General features: G+C 37.5%; 1 protein-coding gene across 1 annotated transcript; it reads left to right on the forward strand.

Moving 5' to 3' along the window:
* Positions 1-348: 348 nt before the first annotated feature.
* On the forward strand, positions 349-17,926 carry cercam (cerebral endothelial cell adhesion molecule). Its single transcript, XM_079861437.1, has 12 exons — positions 349-661; positions 2,172-2,282; positions 2,423-2,540; positions 3,934-4,068; positions 5,557-5,761; positions 5,984-6,103; positions 7,397-7,473; positions 7,573-7,679; positions 8,309-8,441; positions 10,895-11,022; positions 14,558-14,761; positions 16,486-17,926. Exons 1-12 carry the CDS (start codon positions 459-461, stop codon positions 16,718-16,720), a joined length of 1,776 nt encoding a protein of 591 aa, XP_079717563.1. The 5' UTR covers positions 349-458; the 3' UTR covers positions 16,721-17,926.
* Positions 17,927-19,609: the final 1,683 nt, after the last annotated feature.

Below are 19,609 nucleotides of genomic sequence, written 5' to 3' on the forward strand. Positions count from 1 at the left end.
TAGTTTGATAGTAAAAAAAAAAATGGTCCAATCGCTAAATTTGCAGTGGTTAAGACTCTTTGGTAGCGAAAAAGAAAATCACTGTAAGCTCCGACAAAATCCTCAAACGTCGACATTCTACCCTAAAACCTTCAAGCTAGCGAAACAATGTAGCGAAACGTCAACTCAACATTTAACATTCTAAAATGTAACAGTTGAGGTTTAGAACATCCGTCGAACATTCCAATAGTGAATGTAAACGTTACACTGAACATATAATGTAACAATTCGGAGAGAAAAAAAATCCTCACACGGAAGTTGTAACTCAAACACAGCTAACAGAACACGTTGGCTCCTTCAGGGGGGAACGGAGAACTGAGGGGGAGTGAGAAGTTTAGGGAAGAGCCCTCTTTCCTTCAGCTGCTGACGCGGATGGGACTGTTTGTGCAACGACGCAGCGGCCCATCGAAAATCCAACAATGTTATCTGGGATTATAACTGTTTGGACTATTCTTGCGGTAGCACAATGTTACTTTTCCGAGGAAAATTATACCGACGAGTCAAAGATGCAGCCGCCCACGGTCGTTATAGTTGTAATCGCACGGAACGCCGCTCATTCTTTACCATATTACCTCGGAGCTCTCGAGAGATTAAACTACCCTAAAGAGCGCATCTCTATCTGGTAGGTGACTTCTTCCCTGCAGTTTAACATGGCTGATTATCTTTTTACTATTTGTAGATGTCAAAAGGCCAATCTTATTTGCATTTCATCTCCTCCTCCCCTTGATTTTTGCAGAGTGTCCCCCAAAAGTAGACCCCCTTCCCCCTAACTAATAACGTTCAGGATGAGTTCGTTTATTCACTTTAATACATTTATTATATTTCTAATACATAGGCCTAATATATATATTTTTTTTTTTTTGAAAATATATATACATTTACTATACTAAATATATACATTTAGTGCGATTTAACGTTCAAAATAGCTTTAAGTCGTTTATTTTGTGACTTAAATAAACAAGAATTCAGATGCTACATCACAAATAGGATAATCTGTTATTACATGTTAGCTCATAGTTAATTAGTATTACTCAGTAGTATATGGGTCAATGACAAATAAGAGTGTCCTAGATAAAGAAATGGAAAAATCTTTTTAAAATGTAGTTTAAAACACATTGGCCAGGTACATGTTGGTTTCATAGAGTTTTGAAAAACTTTTATACCATATCCAACTAAAGTTTAAATTTAATCACTCTAAAAATGTCATGTGGTGTAACTACCAAGTAAAAAGTAATACCATAATTTCCTTTAACCTTGAATACATAAATGTACACATCTTAAAGGTTAAGTTCAACCAAAAATGAAAATGGTCCAATAATTTACTCACCCTCAAGCCATTCTGGCTCTTCCAAGCTTTATAATGGGAGTGAATGGTATAAGATTTTGAAGCCTAAAAAGCGCATCCATCCATCATAAAAGTAATCTATACGGCTCCAGGGGGTTCTGAAGCGAAGCGATGCGTTTTTGTAAGAAAAATATCAATTTTTATTACTTTATAAACTATAATCAAGTCATATACACCTAGGATGGCCTGAGGGTGAGTAAATGATGGGATTATTATCATTTTTGGGTGAACTAAACCTTTAATTATTATTATTTTTTAAAGTTAAAATATAAGTTAAATATATTTTTTAAAGATAAAAACAAAAAGTATATATTAATTCATAAATATCATTACATTTTTGGAGGGAGTTGCACCACATGACATTCTACAACCTGAAGTTGAAAATTGCAAATTATCCATATATTAAGAGACTCGTTGACCTTAGCATGCAGTCATGAAGGTGATCAGGGGTCCTCGCTATGATAGGGGGGTGGTGTGGCGCAGTGGATAAGACACATGCCTTTGGTGTGAGAGACCCGGGTTCGAATCCACTGTGCGACACCAATGTGTCCCTGAGCAAGACACTTAACCCCTAGTTGCTCCAGAGGCGTGCGACCTCTGACATATATAGCAATTGTAAGTCGCTTTGGATAAAAGCGTCAGCTAAATGAATAAATGTAAATGTAAATGATATCACTTCCTGTCTTATGTTGTTTATGTTTCTGCATGTCGGATGCACCACATGAGTTTACCGGTCGTTTGACACAATTGAATGACACCAATGTCTCTATGTTTTTGTTTCCTGTAGGGCAGCAACAGACCACAACACTGACAACACAACAGCAATCCTGCGAGAATGGCTCACCGTCATGCAAACACAATATCACTATGTGGAGTGGAGACCTTTAGATAAACCCACGTGAGACGATCATCACACAACATGCACGATTGGAAGATTTGCTGTCCTGATTAAACCACAACTCTAAAATGCATTTGGATGTTTGTAAGTTTAGGCACCACCAGTGAAGTTTGATTCGACTGCTTGTTTTATCTGCACAGGTCCTATGCGGGTGAGCTGGGGCCCAAGCACTGGACTAACGGCCGCTATGAGTATGTTATGAAGCTCAAACAGGCAGCGCTGAACTTTGCCAAGAAACGCTGGGCTGACTACATTCTGGTATGACCCAGTTAAAGCATATACACCCCATCACCCAAATATCTATAATCAGAATATTTATAAAAAATTAAAATTAAAATTAAAACCAGGTCCAAATTCTCAAAGGTTCATGAGGTTCAGTTCTTATTGGGGTCACAATAGGAATTGTGCTGGAATTTACTAGAATCATTTTTGCGAATATCTTGTTTGTTTGTTTTATTTATAAAGCACTATTAAAACAACAGGAAGTTGACCGACGTGCTGTACAATCATACGTCAAATAAAATGATCAACAATAACACCATAACATGACACACACAATCAACACCAGACAGATTCAAATACATCAAATATATTTGAGCCCCTTTCTAAGTTAACCAGTCGGATCAAACGCTAATGAGAGAAGGTGTCATTTTCAAAGGACCTAATGAAGATGCTAGTCTTAGATGAAGCGCTAAGTTATTCCAACGATTTGGAGCTGGTCTTTTTTAGTCTGGTCATAGAAACTAAGTCTTCTGACTGGTTGACCTTAGCGTACTAGGTAGTTTATGCACTTGAAGAAGGTACACTAAATATGGAGGCGCCCGTTTGTGTAATGCTTTATATACAAGGGTCTATAATTTGAAATAAATTCTAAATTGGATTGGCAACCAATGTCTAGTTAGGCTAATTACATGCTGTTTTCATGAGTACCTTTCAAAAGTTTGGCACCCGCGTTTTGCACCTATTGTAGATGATAACACCCACATACAGTAAATTACAGTAATCCAGTCTTTCAGAAATAAAAGCATTTTTTTATTATTACTAGAAGACTGGAATGGTTTAACCTTTGCTATTGATCTCAAATAGAAAAAAACAAACAAAAAAAAACAGGATTTAACCACATATTTAATCTGTTTTATCAAATTTCAGAGAATTATCAAACTGTACACCAAGATTCTTTACCACCAATTTACAGAAGTGGACCAAAATGCCCAGATCGGAAAAAGTTTGGGTGTACGGAGCTCCAAACCATCCCTGATTTAATTTGATGTAAACAAATTCAATAGTGATGTAGCATATATAATGAAAACAGGAATGGGCCAAGAATAGATCATTGGGGAACCCCACTATACAATGGAAAAGATGTTGACCAAAATTATCAGAAAAAAACCTGTTAGAGAGGAAGGACTTAAACCATTCAAGTGCCTTGCCCCAAATTCCCACCATCTCTTTGAGGCAAGAAACAAGGATATCGGAATCAATGGTGTCAAACGCTGCGCTGAGGTCTAATAACACTAAAATCACAGAACTACTACTGTGATTTGCTTTAAACCCCAATTGAAAATTTTCAAATGTATCATTTTATAATATCAGGACTGATATTACTTTATAATATTAATGACATTCTTTGTGTTTATTTCCTCATCTGCAGTATTCAGACACAGACAACATCCTGACCAACCCGGACACCCTGCACCTCCTGATGGCGGAGAATAAGTCTGTTATTGCCCCCATGCTGGACTCACAGTCAGCATACTCCAACTACTGGTGTGGCATCACTCCACAGGTACAGAACCATGAGTTTCCAGCTTGGAAGTGTGTATTAGTGTGTGTACATGTGTATGTTCTTAAAACGCAATAAGGGATAGCTAACATTTCATCTTGCTATACGCCACATCAATAAAGTGGCCATATCAGCTTCCACTATTGCTGTATAATATTAAGAGCATTGGTATTTTCTAAATTTATAGATTACTTTTGATTTAAATGAGTTAAAGGGTAACTCTCGCCAAATTGCAACCTAGGCTATTTTTGTTTTCTTGTATCTGTATTTTTGTATCTACCCGAGTCAAACATTTGTGTAAAAGCATAATTAGAATGGAAACGCCACTTTTAAGATTGACCGTATTTTCGTTTTCGGTCAAAATGCCTTATCACTGTAGTGCCCCAAGCACTCCCATTCAAAAGGCATTTTGACCGTAAACAAAAATACGGTCAAACTTAAAAGTGGCGTTTCCATTCTAATTATGCTTTTACACGAATGTTTGACTCGGGTGGATTAACAAAAATAGCCTAGGTTGCAATTTGGCGCGAGTTACCCTTTAAACTACAGGCAAGCTTATACAAAGTAGCTAACTGCATTGTGTGTGTGTACCATACAAAGGATTGGGGTCACTACGAGTTTTTTCAAGAAACTGATCATTTTATTCAGTAAATATGCATTTATTTATGAAAAATGGCAGTAAAGTCATTTATAGTGTTTTAAAATATTTCTATTTCAATTAAATGCTGTTCTTATGAACTTTCTATTCATCGAATAAAGAAAGTATCATGGTTTCCACAAAAAAATATTAAGCAGCACAACTGTTTTCAATATTGATAACAATCAGTTATGTTTTTTGAGTATCAAATTAGGATATTAGAATGATTTCTGAAAGATCATGTGACACTGGACTGGAGAAATGATGCTGAAAATTCAGCTTTGATCACAGGAATAAATGACATATTAACATATATTAAAATAGAACACACTTCTTTTAAATTGTAATAATATATTTCACAATATTACTGTTTTACTGTATTTCTCTGTCAAATAAATGCAGCCTTGGTGAGCAGAAGAGACTTCTTTTAAAAACCTTTTCTTTTAAAAATCTTACCGACCCCAAACTTTTCAGCAGTATGAATATATACATTATTTAAAATATATATATATATATATATATATATATATATATATATATATATTCTTTTTGCCATCACATATTTTGCTACTAAAAGGACATAAAATGTTGCATTGGAACTTAAAAATGGGTTTATTTACATTATTTGTCCAGACAAACTCAAATGAATCAGATTTCTCAATGCTACATATAAGAGAGCAGATATTGACAGTCAAGCTGTGTGCGCAAACAATGTGACAAAACAAGTCCTCTATTCAGTTAAAGTGAGTATCTCCACACACAAAAAAACATCACTTTTGAGGGTAATTGTTCATTATGGGTCTGTTTAGATGCTGTTTGCTCAAACACTTTTCACAGTTTTCTCTCTGTTTCAGGGCTACTATCGTCGTACCGCTGAGTACTTCCCCACAAAGCAGCGTCAAAGGCTGGGCTGCTACCCTGTCCCGATGGTCCACTCCACTATCCTGCTGGACCTGCGCAAACAGGGCACCAGGGAAGTGTCCTTTCACCCCCCTCACAAAGACTACTCCTGGCCCTTCGACGACATCATCGTTTTTGCCTTCTCCTGCAGGATTTCGGGTACAGTGCCCCCTTCTGGACGACTCCAACGTATCTCACTTCCCTTATGCAATATGATGAGTTTAACATTTGGATTTAGTTTGGAGGGAATGAGGGGGAAATTCTTCTCTGTGTCCAACATTTTGTTGGATTGACAGTCAAAAAGCATTGGAAAGAGCTGACATAGTGAATTCAATTTCTGACTATATTTATTTATCTTATATAACTCACTTTTTTAACCAGAGGTTCAGATGTATCTGTGCAACAAGGTGCGTTATGGGTATCTGAACGTACCTGCGAAACCTCATCAGACGGTCGAGGATGATCGAATCAATTTTGTCCACCTTTACCTGGAATCTTTGAGTGAGTGACACTGACATTTACATTTTTTATTGAATGATATTATCAGCATATCACTTTTGCAACAACTTGTGCAATAATAAAATGCCCCCCTTTTTGCTTTAATGATAACAGCACTTAAGCTAGCATGTATTTTCCCTTGTGAAAAAGAAGTGCATGTGTATTGAATATGCACTTGTAGTGTACTTCAAACTTTACAAATATATTGTACTTGTAAACTGTACTTGCAGATAAAATATGAAATATATATATATATATATATATATATATATATATATATATATATAAGGCTGCTTAAGTGTACTTAAAGATAGCACACTTTCATGACTATGTTTCTGAACACTAAGTGCACTTTGTAATAATGTCAGATTGAAAGTTTTACTTTAAAATACATTTGAAATCATTATGTTTTAATAATATTTTGGCATGATTTAAAGAAGTACACTTATTTTGATGTGTTGGCTAACATATTAAAGCACATGTAAAGTACTTGATTATCATTTTAACTGTAGCATGTTATTCAATATTACAATATTACAAAGTTAATATATTTTAAATTGCAACCTCATAACAAATGTGTAATTAGAAATTAGTTTAAATACATAACCTTCTAAATGTCATAATCATTTGTTAACAAACAAGTATTCATTACTTCAATGAGCTACATAAATACATAACTTAGACAGTTTCCTCTGATAACAGATTACTCTAATTTGTAATGTGGACTCTCTTTTAAACAATGTGTATTGTGAAAAGCTCTATACAAATAAATGTGAATTGAATTGAGTAACATACAAGTTTGAATAGAAATGTCATTAAAGTATATTTTAGTTTACAATAAACACATTACCCATATTTCAAAGACAATAGAAGTGATTATCACACTTTAGATTAGGGTCCAATTTTCACTATTAACTAACTATTAACTATGACTTCTTTTTTATTTATGTCCTAATAAGATGGAAAATATCAATACATTCATTTCTGATTTCTCTTTATTGTCTTGCCCTTTTTAGTGTTAAAGCCCATTATGAGAACCCTTCACAAGAACCCTTTTTATTTTTTACCACGAGGTGTAAACAGGCTTTCAAAGCAATGACTTCTACAAAACTTAAATGATCATAATCATAATAAATTAAGAATGCTCTTGTGTGATTTTCAGTGTTGTCTCAGACTCTTTGGACCCCACTGTATGTGAAGATTGTACTAAGTTTGTGCTAATTAGCGATTAGCTCCTTAATCGAACAGAATCATTGTCAAGGATTTGAGTCCTAATTGAGGTCATTTCTCCCGCAGTCCACGGGCCGCCCATGTACGTCTCTCGCTATGTCCACGTTCCTCCCAAACAGTCAGATCTCATGGGTTTTGATGAGGTAAAGTGCATACTCTGTTATTTACCATTGTTGTGAGCTACAGCAATCACTACATTTGATAGAATATTTTGCATGTGTGTGTGTGTGTGTTCTCCTCAGATCTACTTGGTAAACCTGCGCAGACGTCCAGACCGCAGGGACAGGATGTTATGGTCGTTGTATGAGCTTGAGATTGATGCTAAAGTTGTGGATGCCATAGATGGAGCGTGAGTATAGATAAACACACAATAGACATCAGAGCTGCACGATTCTTATTTTTGTTTAAAATAGAGATCGCGACTCTCCCACGATTCTGAGTAGACAACTAAACAAAATAACATGCAATTTACTAGAGGTTCTGACAAAATGTTAATTTCTGCAATCTATTTAAAAATATGTAATGAATTTGAATGTTCAAATGAATGATTCAATGACTCACTCATAGACATTTCATTACTGGATGAATCAGTGTTTTAGAATACATTTTTTAATGTTGTTTTATCAACAAAGTTTGAGAGGAGCACGTTCAGATAATCTACCGAATCAATTTGAAGCTTGAAGTTTCTTTCAAAAGGTGATTTACTCTATTTTGATCACTACCGCAGACATCAGTGTATATCTGAACTATGAACTTATATTCTAGTACGTCTGTGATCATCTGAATTATTATAACATTTACTTATAAATTATTATTTTGGAATGAGATTGTGTGGATGTCTGAATCAAGTTCGCGATCTATTAACAATTAATCATGCAGCTCTAATAGACATTTACTGTTATAAGAATCTTCATGCATTCTAGTTCATATCTACAGATAATGCAATAATTGTGTTTTCAATTGTGTGTGTGCATGCAGCGCTTTGAACAGCAGCGACATTAAGATTCTAGGTGTGGATCTCTTACCCGGTTACTATGATCCTTTCTCTGGCCGCACGCTGACTAAGGGAGAGGTGGGCTGCTTCCTGAGCCACTACTACATCTGGAAAGAGGTCAGTGGCCCCTAAAACTATTGAAACAAATGCCTTTTGGTTTGGTATTTTATCTAAAGAGGTGTCATTCAGACTGAGGTGTAAAGAGTATCTGAAAACCATACTTGAGTTAAAGTACAGCGAAAATTACTCCATTACAATTTACAAGTCACCAATTCCAATACGACTTGTGTAAAAGTCTGATTTGAACAGTGCTGAAGTATTTTACTCGTACTGAATGTAGGCTGAAAGATGCACCAGTCCTCAATGCCAGTGAAAAACAAGATACAGTTGATTTGTGAGGAGAGCAATCAGATGTTTTTTTTAAATCAAAATAAATCTGAACACCTCAAAATTGCAATAAATCAAGATCAACACTCTTAAATGTCTACAAACACTCAATTCTCAGTTAAGTTCAACTGCTCAAAAAGGGCATAAGTAAACCAATATCCTTCAAAAAGGTCTCTTCAGTATAACAGATAAATAAAATAATGTTAAAGCTACACTGTGTGATTTTTACCCCCATCTAGCGGTGAAATTGTATATGACTACCCAGTGAATATTTGTTTCTGTTCCTCTCAATTCCGAGGGCGTTTTCACTCCTACGGTGGCCGTATTATTCCAAGATTAACATGGCTTCCAGTTATCACTTCGTCCATGACAATAATAAACAATACGTCTAAAATGAATAAAACTACAGGACAGATGTCAGGAGGTAAACGTCACCCTTGGAATCGGCTATCCCAGCATAATCAGATTAGGCTAACGTTACAATGTGTACAAAGTAAAAGCAATTAAAAATAACTAAAATTTACCTTGTCCTTTTTTTTATATAGCTTAAAAAATTGTGCCTTTAAAACTATTCATCACCTGTGATCCGTCGCAGCACAGATTTGTTACAAGGTAAACAATACTTTTTCACCATTGACGCGAGGATGAAGTTATACTAGAGGTCGTTCTGGCGTTATGCACAACCATGCTATGGTTAGACAAGCAACTATAAAACTTCGAATTTACACAAATGAATTACAACAGGCTGAATTACCTGTCGAGAAGAAAGCAGGCAACCTCGGCGTCCGTTTTAAAATCTTTTCTCCTCATGAGCTCTTTCCATCTGGGAAAAGTTACTCCAATATTGACTATGGTCTTGCTGATTTGTCTGTCGCGTTGACGTTTTAATTCTCTCTTTCAAGTGTGAGTACGCACGCACACACACACACACTATCTTTCAAATCTGCCGGCACTCGCGAGCTCGCGAGTAATCTCCCCCTCGCATTCGTCACGGTGTCACTGAGTGAAAAACGCAAAAGGTGAAGCTTGAATTTACAGGCATGTCCCTCTTTGGCGAATGTAGTTTCAAGATGGAGGGGCAACATGGCGACCGGCATTCGAACCCCTCACCCGTATGTACTTTCAATGGCAGATTATAAACTTAAGAGAATACTTTATTACTTGAAAGAAGTAAATATACATTAATGAGCACATATATTTTTGAAAGAACTAAGTGTTTTTTGCTAAGAATCAACTAAAAAAGTTACACAGTGTAGCTTTAAGTCAAATGAAATAGTCAAAGTCTACTTGCGCTGGTTTCGGCATGTCCTCATCTTATATTAGAAACACCTGCGATTCTGCAACTACCTGCTAATAATGCACTCGCATTAGTGTAAAGTAGCCCTGTTGACGAGTTTGGGTGAACAAGGGCAAAACCCACAAGATATAGTACCTTTAATGCACTTTTGTAGCAGAAATAAACTGCTGGAGAGAAAGATATGTGGCATGCAAAATGTAACGAGTAATTGCTTTATTTACCACAAATGTGTTGGAGTAAAGAGTACATGTACTCTTAGAGAGTAAAAGAGTAGAGAGTAAAAGTTGCTAATATATTTGATACTCTGTAAAACTACAAAGTAGCCAAAAATATAATTAAGTACAGTAATTAATTACATTTACTCAAATACTTTACACCACTGCATTCATGCATTTTCAGCATATTTTATTGTACACTGCCATTTAAAGGGTTGCAAGGATTTCGAAAGAAGTCTCCTATGCTCATCAAGGATGCATTTATTATTTGATCAAAAGATACAATAAAAACAGTAATATTGTGAAATATTATTACAATGCAAATGTATTTTAAAATGTAATTTATTCCAGTGATGTAAAGCTGAATTTTCAGCATCATTACTCTAGTGTCACATGATCCTTCAGAAATCATTCTTATGATTTGATGATCAAGAAACTTTTATTATTTATCAATGTTGAAAACAGTTTTTGCAACCAAGATAACATTTTTCAGGATTTTTTGATAAATAGAAAGTTTTAAAGGACAGAATTTATTTGAAATAATTACTTTTGATCAATTTAATGCATCTTTGGTGAATAAAATTATTAATTAAATCTTACTGACCCCAAACATTAAATTAAAATAAGCTGTTTTTAGTTTGTCAAAATTATTTGTCATCTATTGCTCACAGATGGTAGACATGCAGCTAGACAAGGCGCTGATCTTTGAGGATGACATCCGTTTCCAAGCCAACTTTAAACGGCGTCTGGTGCGGCTGATGGAGGAGGTGGAGCAGGTGGAGCTGGACTGGGACATCATGTGAGTGACACCTGTCTGTCACACGGTTGTTGTGGAGACTTGAGGAAACCAGAATCAGAATATTGCTTTTGTTGCAGTTATAAGGAAAACTTAAATTCGGCTTTGTCACTTTTTTTACGTTTTACAGATTTTTTACACACTTCTGTTTTTTAGTTTGTATAGCATACACTTGTCATATCTATGTAAACATTTTAAAAATCTTATTTAAAGTGCCCCAGTTATGCTTTTTTAGATATTAGCTTTCATGTAGTACCGGTATATGAAATAGCTGTTGTGACTGTAAAAGGTCTGCAAAGTTTCAAAGATCAAAGTGCTCGATAAATAGAGTTATTGTCTCCCAAAAGAAAGAAGTGATTCTGAGCTGCCTGAAACGAGTCGTCAGTAATTCCAGTCTCACTTCCTGCACAAACATACATAGGTTTGTAACATATTTGCATAATGCCAGCCATATATAATGCCAGCCATGTATAATGCCAGACATATTTATTGTCTGTCTGTAAACAACGTCTATTTTGACCCTCAATCGCTGTAGCTGTAGCTGAGGACTGGAAGCTACAATTTATTCATTTAGTTTCTGACACGCTCTAAACAGCAACCAATCACAACAGACTGGGTCATCTGACCAATCAGAGCAGAGTAGACCAATCACAACAGACTGGGTCATCTGACCAATCAGAGCAGAGTAGACCAATCACAACAGACCGGGCCATCTGACCAATCAGAGCAGAGTAGACCAATCACAACAGAATGGGTCATCTGACCAATCAGAGCAGAGTAGACCAATCACAACAGACTGGGTCATCTGACCAATCAGAGCAGAGTAGACCAATCACAACAGACCGGGCCATCTGACCAATCAGAGCAGAGTAGACCAATCACAACAGAATGGGTCATCTGACCAATCAGAGCAGAGTAGACCAATCACAACAGACTGGGTCATCTGACCAATCAGAGCAGAGTAGACCAATCACAACAGACCGGGCCATCTGACCAATCAGAGCAGAGTAGACCAATCACAACAGACTGGGTAATCTGACCAATCAGAGCAGAGTAGACCAATCACAACAGACTGGGTCATCTGACCAATCAGAGCAGAGTAGACCAGTGGCAACAGACTGGGTCATCTGACCAATCAGAGCAGAGTAGACCAATCACAACAGACTGGGCCATCTGACCAATAAGAGCAGAGTAGACTAATCACAACAGACTGGGCCATCTGACCAATCAGAGCAGAGTAGACCAATCACAACAGACTGGGCCATCTGACCAATCAGAGCAGAGTAGACCAATCACAACAGACTGGGCCATCTGACCAATCAGAGCAGAGTAGACCAATCACAACAGACTGGGTCATCTGACCAATCAGAGCAGAGTAGACCATTCAAAACAGACTGGGTCATCTGACCAATCAGAGCATAGTAGACCAATCACAACAGACTGGGCCATCTGACCAATCAGAGCAGAGTAGACCAATCGCAACAGACTGGGTCATCTGACCAATCAGAGCAGAGTAGACCAATCACAACAGACGGGGTCATCTGATCAATCAGAACAGAGTAGACCAATCGCAACAGACTGGGTCATCTGACCAATCAGAGCAGAGTAGACCAATCATAACAGACTGGGTCATCTGACCAATCAGAGCAGAGTAAACCAACCAATCACAACAGACTGGGTCATCTGACCAATCAGAGCAGAGTAGACCAATCACAACAGACTGGGCCATCTGACCAATCAGAGCAGAGTAGACCAATCACAGCAAACTGGGTCATCTGACCAATCAGAGCAGAGTAGACCAATCAAAACAGACTGGGCCATCTGACCAATCAGAGCAGAGTAGACCAATCACAACAGACTGGGCCATCTGACCAATCAGAGCAGAGTAGACCAATCACAGCAAACTGGGTCATCTGACCAATCAGAGCAGAGTAGACCAATCAAAACAGACTGGGCCATCTGACCAATCAGAGCAGAGTAGACCAATCACAGCAGACTGGGTCATCTGACCAATCAGAGCAGAGTAGACCAATCACAACAGACTGGGTCATCTGACCAATCAGAGCAGAATAAACCAACCAATCACAACAGACTGGGTCATCTGACCAATCAGAGCAGAGTAAACCAACCAATCACAACAGACTGGGTCATCTGACCAATCAGAGCAGAGTAAACCAACCAATCACAACAGACTGGGTCATCTGACCAATCAGAGCAGAGTAAACCAACCAATCACAACAGACTGAGTCATCTGACCAATCAGAGCAGAGTAGACCAATCACAGCAGACTGGGTCATCTGACCAATCAGAGCAGAGTAGACCAATCACAACAGACTGGGTCATCTGACCAATCAGAGCAGAGTAAACCAACCAATCACAACAGACTGGGTCATCTGACCAATCAGAGCAGAGTAAACCAACCAATCACAACAGACTGAGTCATCTGACCAATCAGAGCAGAGTAGACCAATCACAGCAGACTGGGTCATCTGACCAATCAGAGCAGAGTAGACCAATCACAACAGACTGGGTCATCTGACCAATCAGAGCAGAGTAAACCAACCAATCACAACAGACTGGGTCATCTGACCAATCAGAGCAGAGTAAACCAACCAATCACAACAGACTGGGTCATCTGACCAATCAGAGCAGAGCAGACCAATCACAACAGACCGGGCCATCTGACCAATCAGAGCAGAGTAGACCAATCACAACAGACTGGGTCATCTGACCAATCAGAGCAGAGTAGACCAATCACAACAGACTGGGCCATCTGACCAATCAGAGCAGAGTAGACCAATCACAACAGACTGGGCCATCTGACCAATCAGAGCAGAGTAGACCAATCACAGCAGACTGGGTCATCTGACCAATCAGAGCAGAGTAGACCAATCACAACAGACTGGGTCATCTGACCAATCAGAGCAGAGTAAACCAACCAATCACAACAGACTGGGTCATCTGACCAATCAGAGCAGAGTAAACCAACCAATCACAACAGACTGGGTCATCTGACCAATCAGAGCAGAGCAGACCAATCACAACAGACCGGGCCATCTGACCAATCAGAGCAGAGTAGACCAATCACAACAGACTGGGTCATCTGACCAATCAGAGCAGAGTAGACCAATCACAACAGACTGGGCCATCTGACCAATCAGAGCAGAGTAGACCAATCACAACAGACTGGGTCATCTGACCAATCAGAGCAGAGTAGACCAATCACAACAGACTGGGCCATCTGACCAATCAGAGCAGAGTAGGCTCTCGAAAATATCTCGAGTTTAGACACATTGAATCCTTGATCAAACCGTTAGACACTGTAAAAAAGAGGAGATGTTGCAATGTATATTATGAGAATATTATTTTTCGTTGGATGCATGTAAGCCTGTTGTAGGAGACCTCCAAAACAAAACTGGGAGCCTTTAAAATAGCATAATAGGGGCAATTTAAAATACGCATGGGTAACCCAGCTGTACAACTGACAGATGATAAAGCGCCCCATCAGGAGGCTTTACTGCTGTGGGATCTGTTGCAGATACCTGGGCAGGAAGAAGGTGAACCTTGAAGAGGAGGTTGCAGTGGAGAACGTGAGGAATCTGGTGTACGCCGATTACTCCTACTGGACGCTGTCTTACGCCATCTCTCTCCAGGGAGCTCAGAAGCTCCTCAACGCCGAACCCATATCCAAGATGCTTCCTGTGGATGAGTTCCTACCCATCATGTATGACAAGCACCCAAAGTGAGTATGACCCTCAAGTCTCCAGAGTCTGGGACTAAACATAGGCTACTTTAAATGTTAAAACAATTTGTGGGGTTTGTTGCAAACCCTTTATAGAAGTGATGTTTCTAATTTTAGTTGACAAAGTTAGCATTCTCACCATAAAGGCACTTGCATTTTCTCCTTGATTATATGTTAAACAAGTCTAGTTTATAATGAAATGATAGTAGTCTAGTTAAGTTACAGTCCAGAAATAAAAGAGAACATATTTCTGCAAAGCAGGACTGACTGAAATTGCTCACCACAAATGTGTGCTTTGATTTGGAGAGTTTTATTCTAAAAACTCTCTACATAGTTTCTTCACTATGTAATTGCACAAGTCATTTGAGTTTTATGGACAGAGCGTTGAGACTTAAGCAAAGAAAGAAACTTCGATCTTGAGCTGGCAATAGCTTTGATTCCTCAGCGTGACTGGTTGTTTGTGCTGTGGGTTGGCATGATGCCATCCCTTTTCCTCTGTCCGTTTCCTCTCCATCTCTGACTCTTATTCATTCTGCTCGGCACGTCCCGCCTGAAGCTCCTCATCCCCGCAGAGACAGATCAGAGCAGCGTTCTCCTCGCGTTTTTCAATCTTTCCATCGATCCACGGCTCTCCCGGTAGAGACCGGCGTGCTGCTACTGTCCCGCTGACGGCTAACCCGTTAAACACCCTGCCCTGCCCTGGCCTGGTTTCCCCGTTCCGCATTCCTGCGAAATTAGCAGCTACTTTAGCCGGCGTTTGCTTTGCTCTCCTTCCAGATCTGACAAAGCCATGGGCCGTCTGCCAGCTGGCCCAGGACATGCGAACACCCTCAGTACATGAAGTACCTCTACAGGCTTTTGCTGAAAGTAATTGATGCTTGATTCATTTATTGGGGTAAAGTCGAGCAGCACAAGCCCTAAAGTTATTCACTTTCTGATTCTGGATCCAAAGGACACATTAAATAGATAAGCGGTGACCTCTTTCCTTAGAAGGGTTGTGATGTAAGCATCACTTAACCTGGAAATCCAGAGTTCTGGCGAGAGCACAAGTTGAATTTGAAAATAAAAATTAAATTCTAACTGACCCCAAACTTTTGAAGTAGTGTTTAATGTTACAAAAGCTTTCCACTTCAGATAAATGCTGTTCTTTTGAACTTTCTATTCATCATAGCATCATGAAATAAAAATGTAAAAAACTGTTTTCAACTGATAATAATGAGAAATGTTACTTGAGCATCAAATCATCATTAGAATGATTTCTGAAGGATCATGTGACACTGAAGACTGGAGTAATGATGCTGAAAATTCAGCTTTGATCACAGGAATAAATTACACAACTAAATATTCACATAGAAAACAGCTGTTTTAAATTGTAATAATATTTCACAATATGACTGTTTTTGTTTGTATTTTTAATCAAATAAATGCAGCCTTGGTGAGCAGAAGAGACTTCTTTTAAAAACATTAAAAATCTTACCGATCTAAAAGTAGTGTATAGAAATACAAGGCAAAGCAGGTAGTAATAATAACATGAATATTTAATAATATAATATTTATACTATATAATAAATTATATATATATATATATATATATATATATATACATACACACGCATATATATATATTCCCAATTATATTATATTTATATTGCTTGTAACGTCATATTGACCTAATTTCAGCTTCTGGAAACCATTTTATTTTGCTGTTTTTCACCTCTCAATAGCGAGGACTACAAATCCCATTTTCCCAATCGGAATCTGATGGCGTACTCCACACACCCTCTTCTGGTGCAGCCCTGCCATTACGCCGGGGACCCGGAGTGGGTGAGCGACACCGAGACCTCTACGCTGTGGGACGATGACAACGTGCGCACGGACTGGAGGGGGTCCCATAAAACTCTGAAGGGTTCCCAGCCCCCGGCCGGTCTGCAGAGCGCCACCTACAAGGACGAGCTGTGAAGCACCTGCACAGTCCCAAAGCATGTTCTAAGAGTGGAGGGGCTAGAATGAGTGCGCAGCTCTTTATGAGGACAGATGTCACTCATCAGGGAGACCTCAAAACTGGACGAGACGAGCGAGACCTGGGACCGAACGTTAGGAGGACGCTTTCACTCCACAACAACAAAAAACTATTTTTAAATTAGTATTTTTATTGTTTTCCAGTATAGATGTCTAAATATCTCCAACAAGATACATTTTCTTGTTAAGTAAAAGAAAAAATATATTTAATATAGATATGTTTTCAGATGATATATCTTAAATGAAATTTATTGGCTTTTTTTTTTTTCTTATTTTAGCATAAATCTAACAAAAAGCAGTGAGGTTTATGGCAACACACAAACAAGCAAAACACAATTTCCCAATGAGAAAGATACAATTTTGAAACAGAAGAAAATAGTTTTAATGGAAAACAAGATCCTGTAAAGGCGATATGGTACAAGGACTCTTATATTTGACCTCAGTTCAAGAGGGAAAAAGTTATGTATTTTTGGAGAGGGTTTTTGTCCATTTTTTTGGTTATTATTTTCTTTCTTAACTATATATTAGCAATCAACATGGAACACCTGCAGGTGAAAGGTGTGTGGGAGAAAAGACCAAATGACCCCCCCCCCCCCCCCTCAAAAAAAAAGGAAATCCCGCACCCTATCAATACTTGCTAACGAGTATCAAAATTAAAGTAGGAACGCTTTGGACTCGTGACCTTCATTTTATATGCCTGATCAAGGTCATGAAACCGAAACGTTGCTAATAAAATTTTTGATACACATTTGCAAGTATTGATAGTGTGAGGGATTTCCTTGTTTTTTTTCTTAACTATATAAAAAGGTCATTTTTTGAAGTGGTGCATTAGAATTTTAGTACGGGATAGTATTTAAAGTTTAAACAGCTGTCGTGGGACTATCATGCTCAGACAATCGAACAAACAGAGCTTGTATATTGGAAATGATCTGTGTGGTGAACTTTTTATTTTGGTGCACTTTTGCTGTTCGTTCTGATTCTTTCTGATCCCATCATGTTCATTTGTTCTTATTTATTTCTCTTCCCTGTCTTATTCCCTTCTCTAACTCTTCAAAGTGAACAGCGGGATGAAATGACATTACATTAGTGTGCATGGCAGTTCTGTTAAACTTGTTTTTTAAATAAAAATGTTTTTGAAAAATGACCAAATTGGATGTCAGTCACATACCTTTTTTTTATTAAGAACAGTATTTGATCTTAACAGCCCTTTATATGATGGTATGTTTTTTTTTGTTTTTTTTTTGGGCCATATAAGAGAAAACTTTTTTTTTCAATCTACTTCACATAGATTAATTCAATTGATTAATAGAAATAAATAATGTGGACAAATATGGCTGTTCTTTTATCAAAGTGAAAAAAGGATATATATATATATATATATATATATATATATATATATATATATATATATATATATATATATATATATATATAAGCAGAGGCAGTAAATCGCCTAGAATAAAATATTAAGGAGTTATTTAATAAGACTAACTTACCTTTACACAATCTGGGAGGTGACTTCCATAGTATTTTTTTCCCTATATAAGTCAGTGGGGTCCATCAACTGTCTGGTGACAAACATTCTTCAAAATATCTTCTTTTGTGTTCAGCAGAAGAAAGAAACTCATACAGGTTTGGAACAACTTGATGACAGAATTTTTAATTTGTGGGCGAACTGTCCCTTTAAGGCAGGGCGACTTCTGCATGTCTATCGCCATCTTTTGGTTAGAGCACAGAAGTACAACAACCACAATTTAGTTCTGAATGGTAGTTTTGAAAGATTCAATTGTTTTCTTTTTTAAATGTAAATATATTATTATTCACAAAAAGATTTTTAGACGTATATAATAATTTAAAAAGATAATAAACAGATGTAGCTAGATGATGAGGCAGGATTACTATCGTTGACTTAAGCTGAAACATAAAAACATGTCATTAGCCTAATTGAAATATAATCAACACTAACTGAAATAGAATAAAATAAGTAAACGTAAAACGTATTTTCAGTTGTCAATTCAACATTTCTCATTTTTGTTTTATTTTAACTAAAACTAAATTTAAAAAAAGGCTTTATAGACATAAAAAAATACCACAAAAAAAAAAAAAAAAAAAAAAAAACACACGCAGGGGTTTGCACTTGACCACTTGTCTACTTAAAGGTATAGTTCACCCAAAAATGAAAATTTTGTCATAATTTTCTCACCCTCAAGTTGTTTCAAACCTGTATGAGTTTATTTCTTCTGTTGAACACAAAAGAATGTTGGAAACCAAACAGCCATTGACTTCCATAGTAGGAAATAAAAAACTATGGAAGTCAATGGCTACAGTCAACTGTTTGGTTACCAACATTTTTCAGCATATATTTTTTGTTTAACAGAAGAAAGAAACGTACAGGTTTGGAACAACTTGAGGGCGAGTAAATGATGACAGAATTTTCATTTGGGGTGAACTAACCCTTTAAATGACTTATTTCAGGAATGTGGCCAAAGTGTTCAAGTGGTGTCTTGAATCAGCTCTCAGTTCAGTAGGGCACTGATCAGGGAGTCGGCCATTTTAAGCCAGGGCTGTCTGACTCGCTAAATCCTACCAATGCACTGAAACATTTGCTCCGTAAAAAGTCCCACAATGCACTGTGAAAGGACTATATCAATGCCTTTGCGTTGCGAACGCAGTTACTCAGTGAAATGCAAAAATTTTGCGCGAAAACTCAAAATATATTTTTCCTCCCATCTCATGTTTTTTTCATCACCATATCCTTTTAGGGGCTGCGTACTAAAAAAAAAAAAAAAAAAATTATATATAATTCTCAACATTAACAAAAACTATAAT

Source organism: Squalius cephalus, assembly GCF_949319135.1.
Source record: "Squalius cephalus genome assembly, chromosome: 24".
NCBI lineage: Eukaryota > Metazoa > Chordata > Actinopteri > Cypriniformes > Leuciscidae > Squalius > Squalius cephalus.

Bases quoted from the DNA above. Each gene is read 5' to 3' on its own strand.
- cercam (XM_079861437.1), top strand. From the start codon at position 459: ATGTTATCTGGGATTATAACTGTTTGGACTATTCTTGCGGTAGCACAA. The intron at 4,069-5,556 runs GTACAGAACCAT...TCTCTGTTTCAG, and splicing joins GGTGTGGCATCACTCCACAG to GGCTACTATCGTCGTACCGC. The intron at 7,474-7,572 runs GTAAAGTGCATA...TGTTCTCCTCAG, and splicing joins ATCTCATGGGTTTTGATGAG to ATCTACTTGGTAAACCTGCG.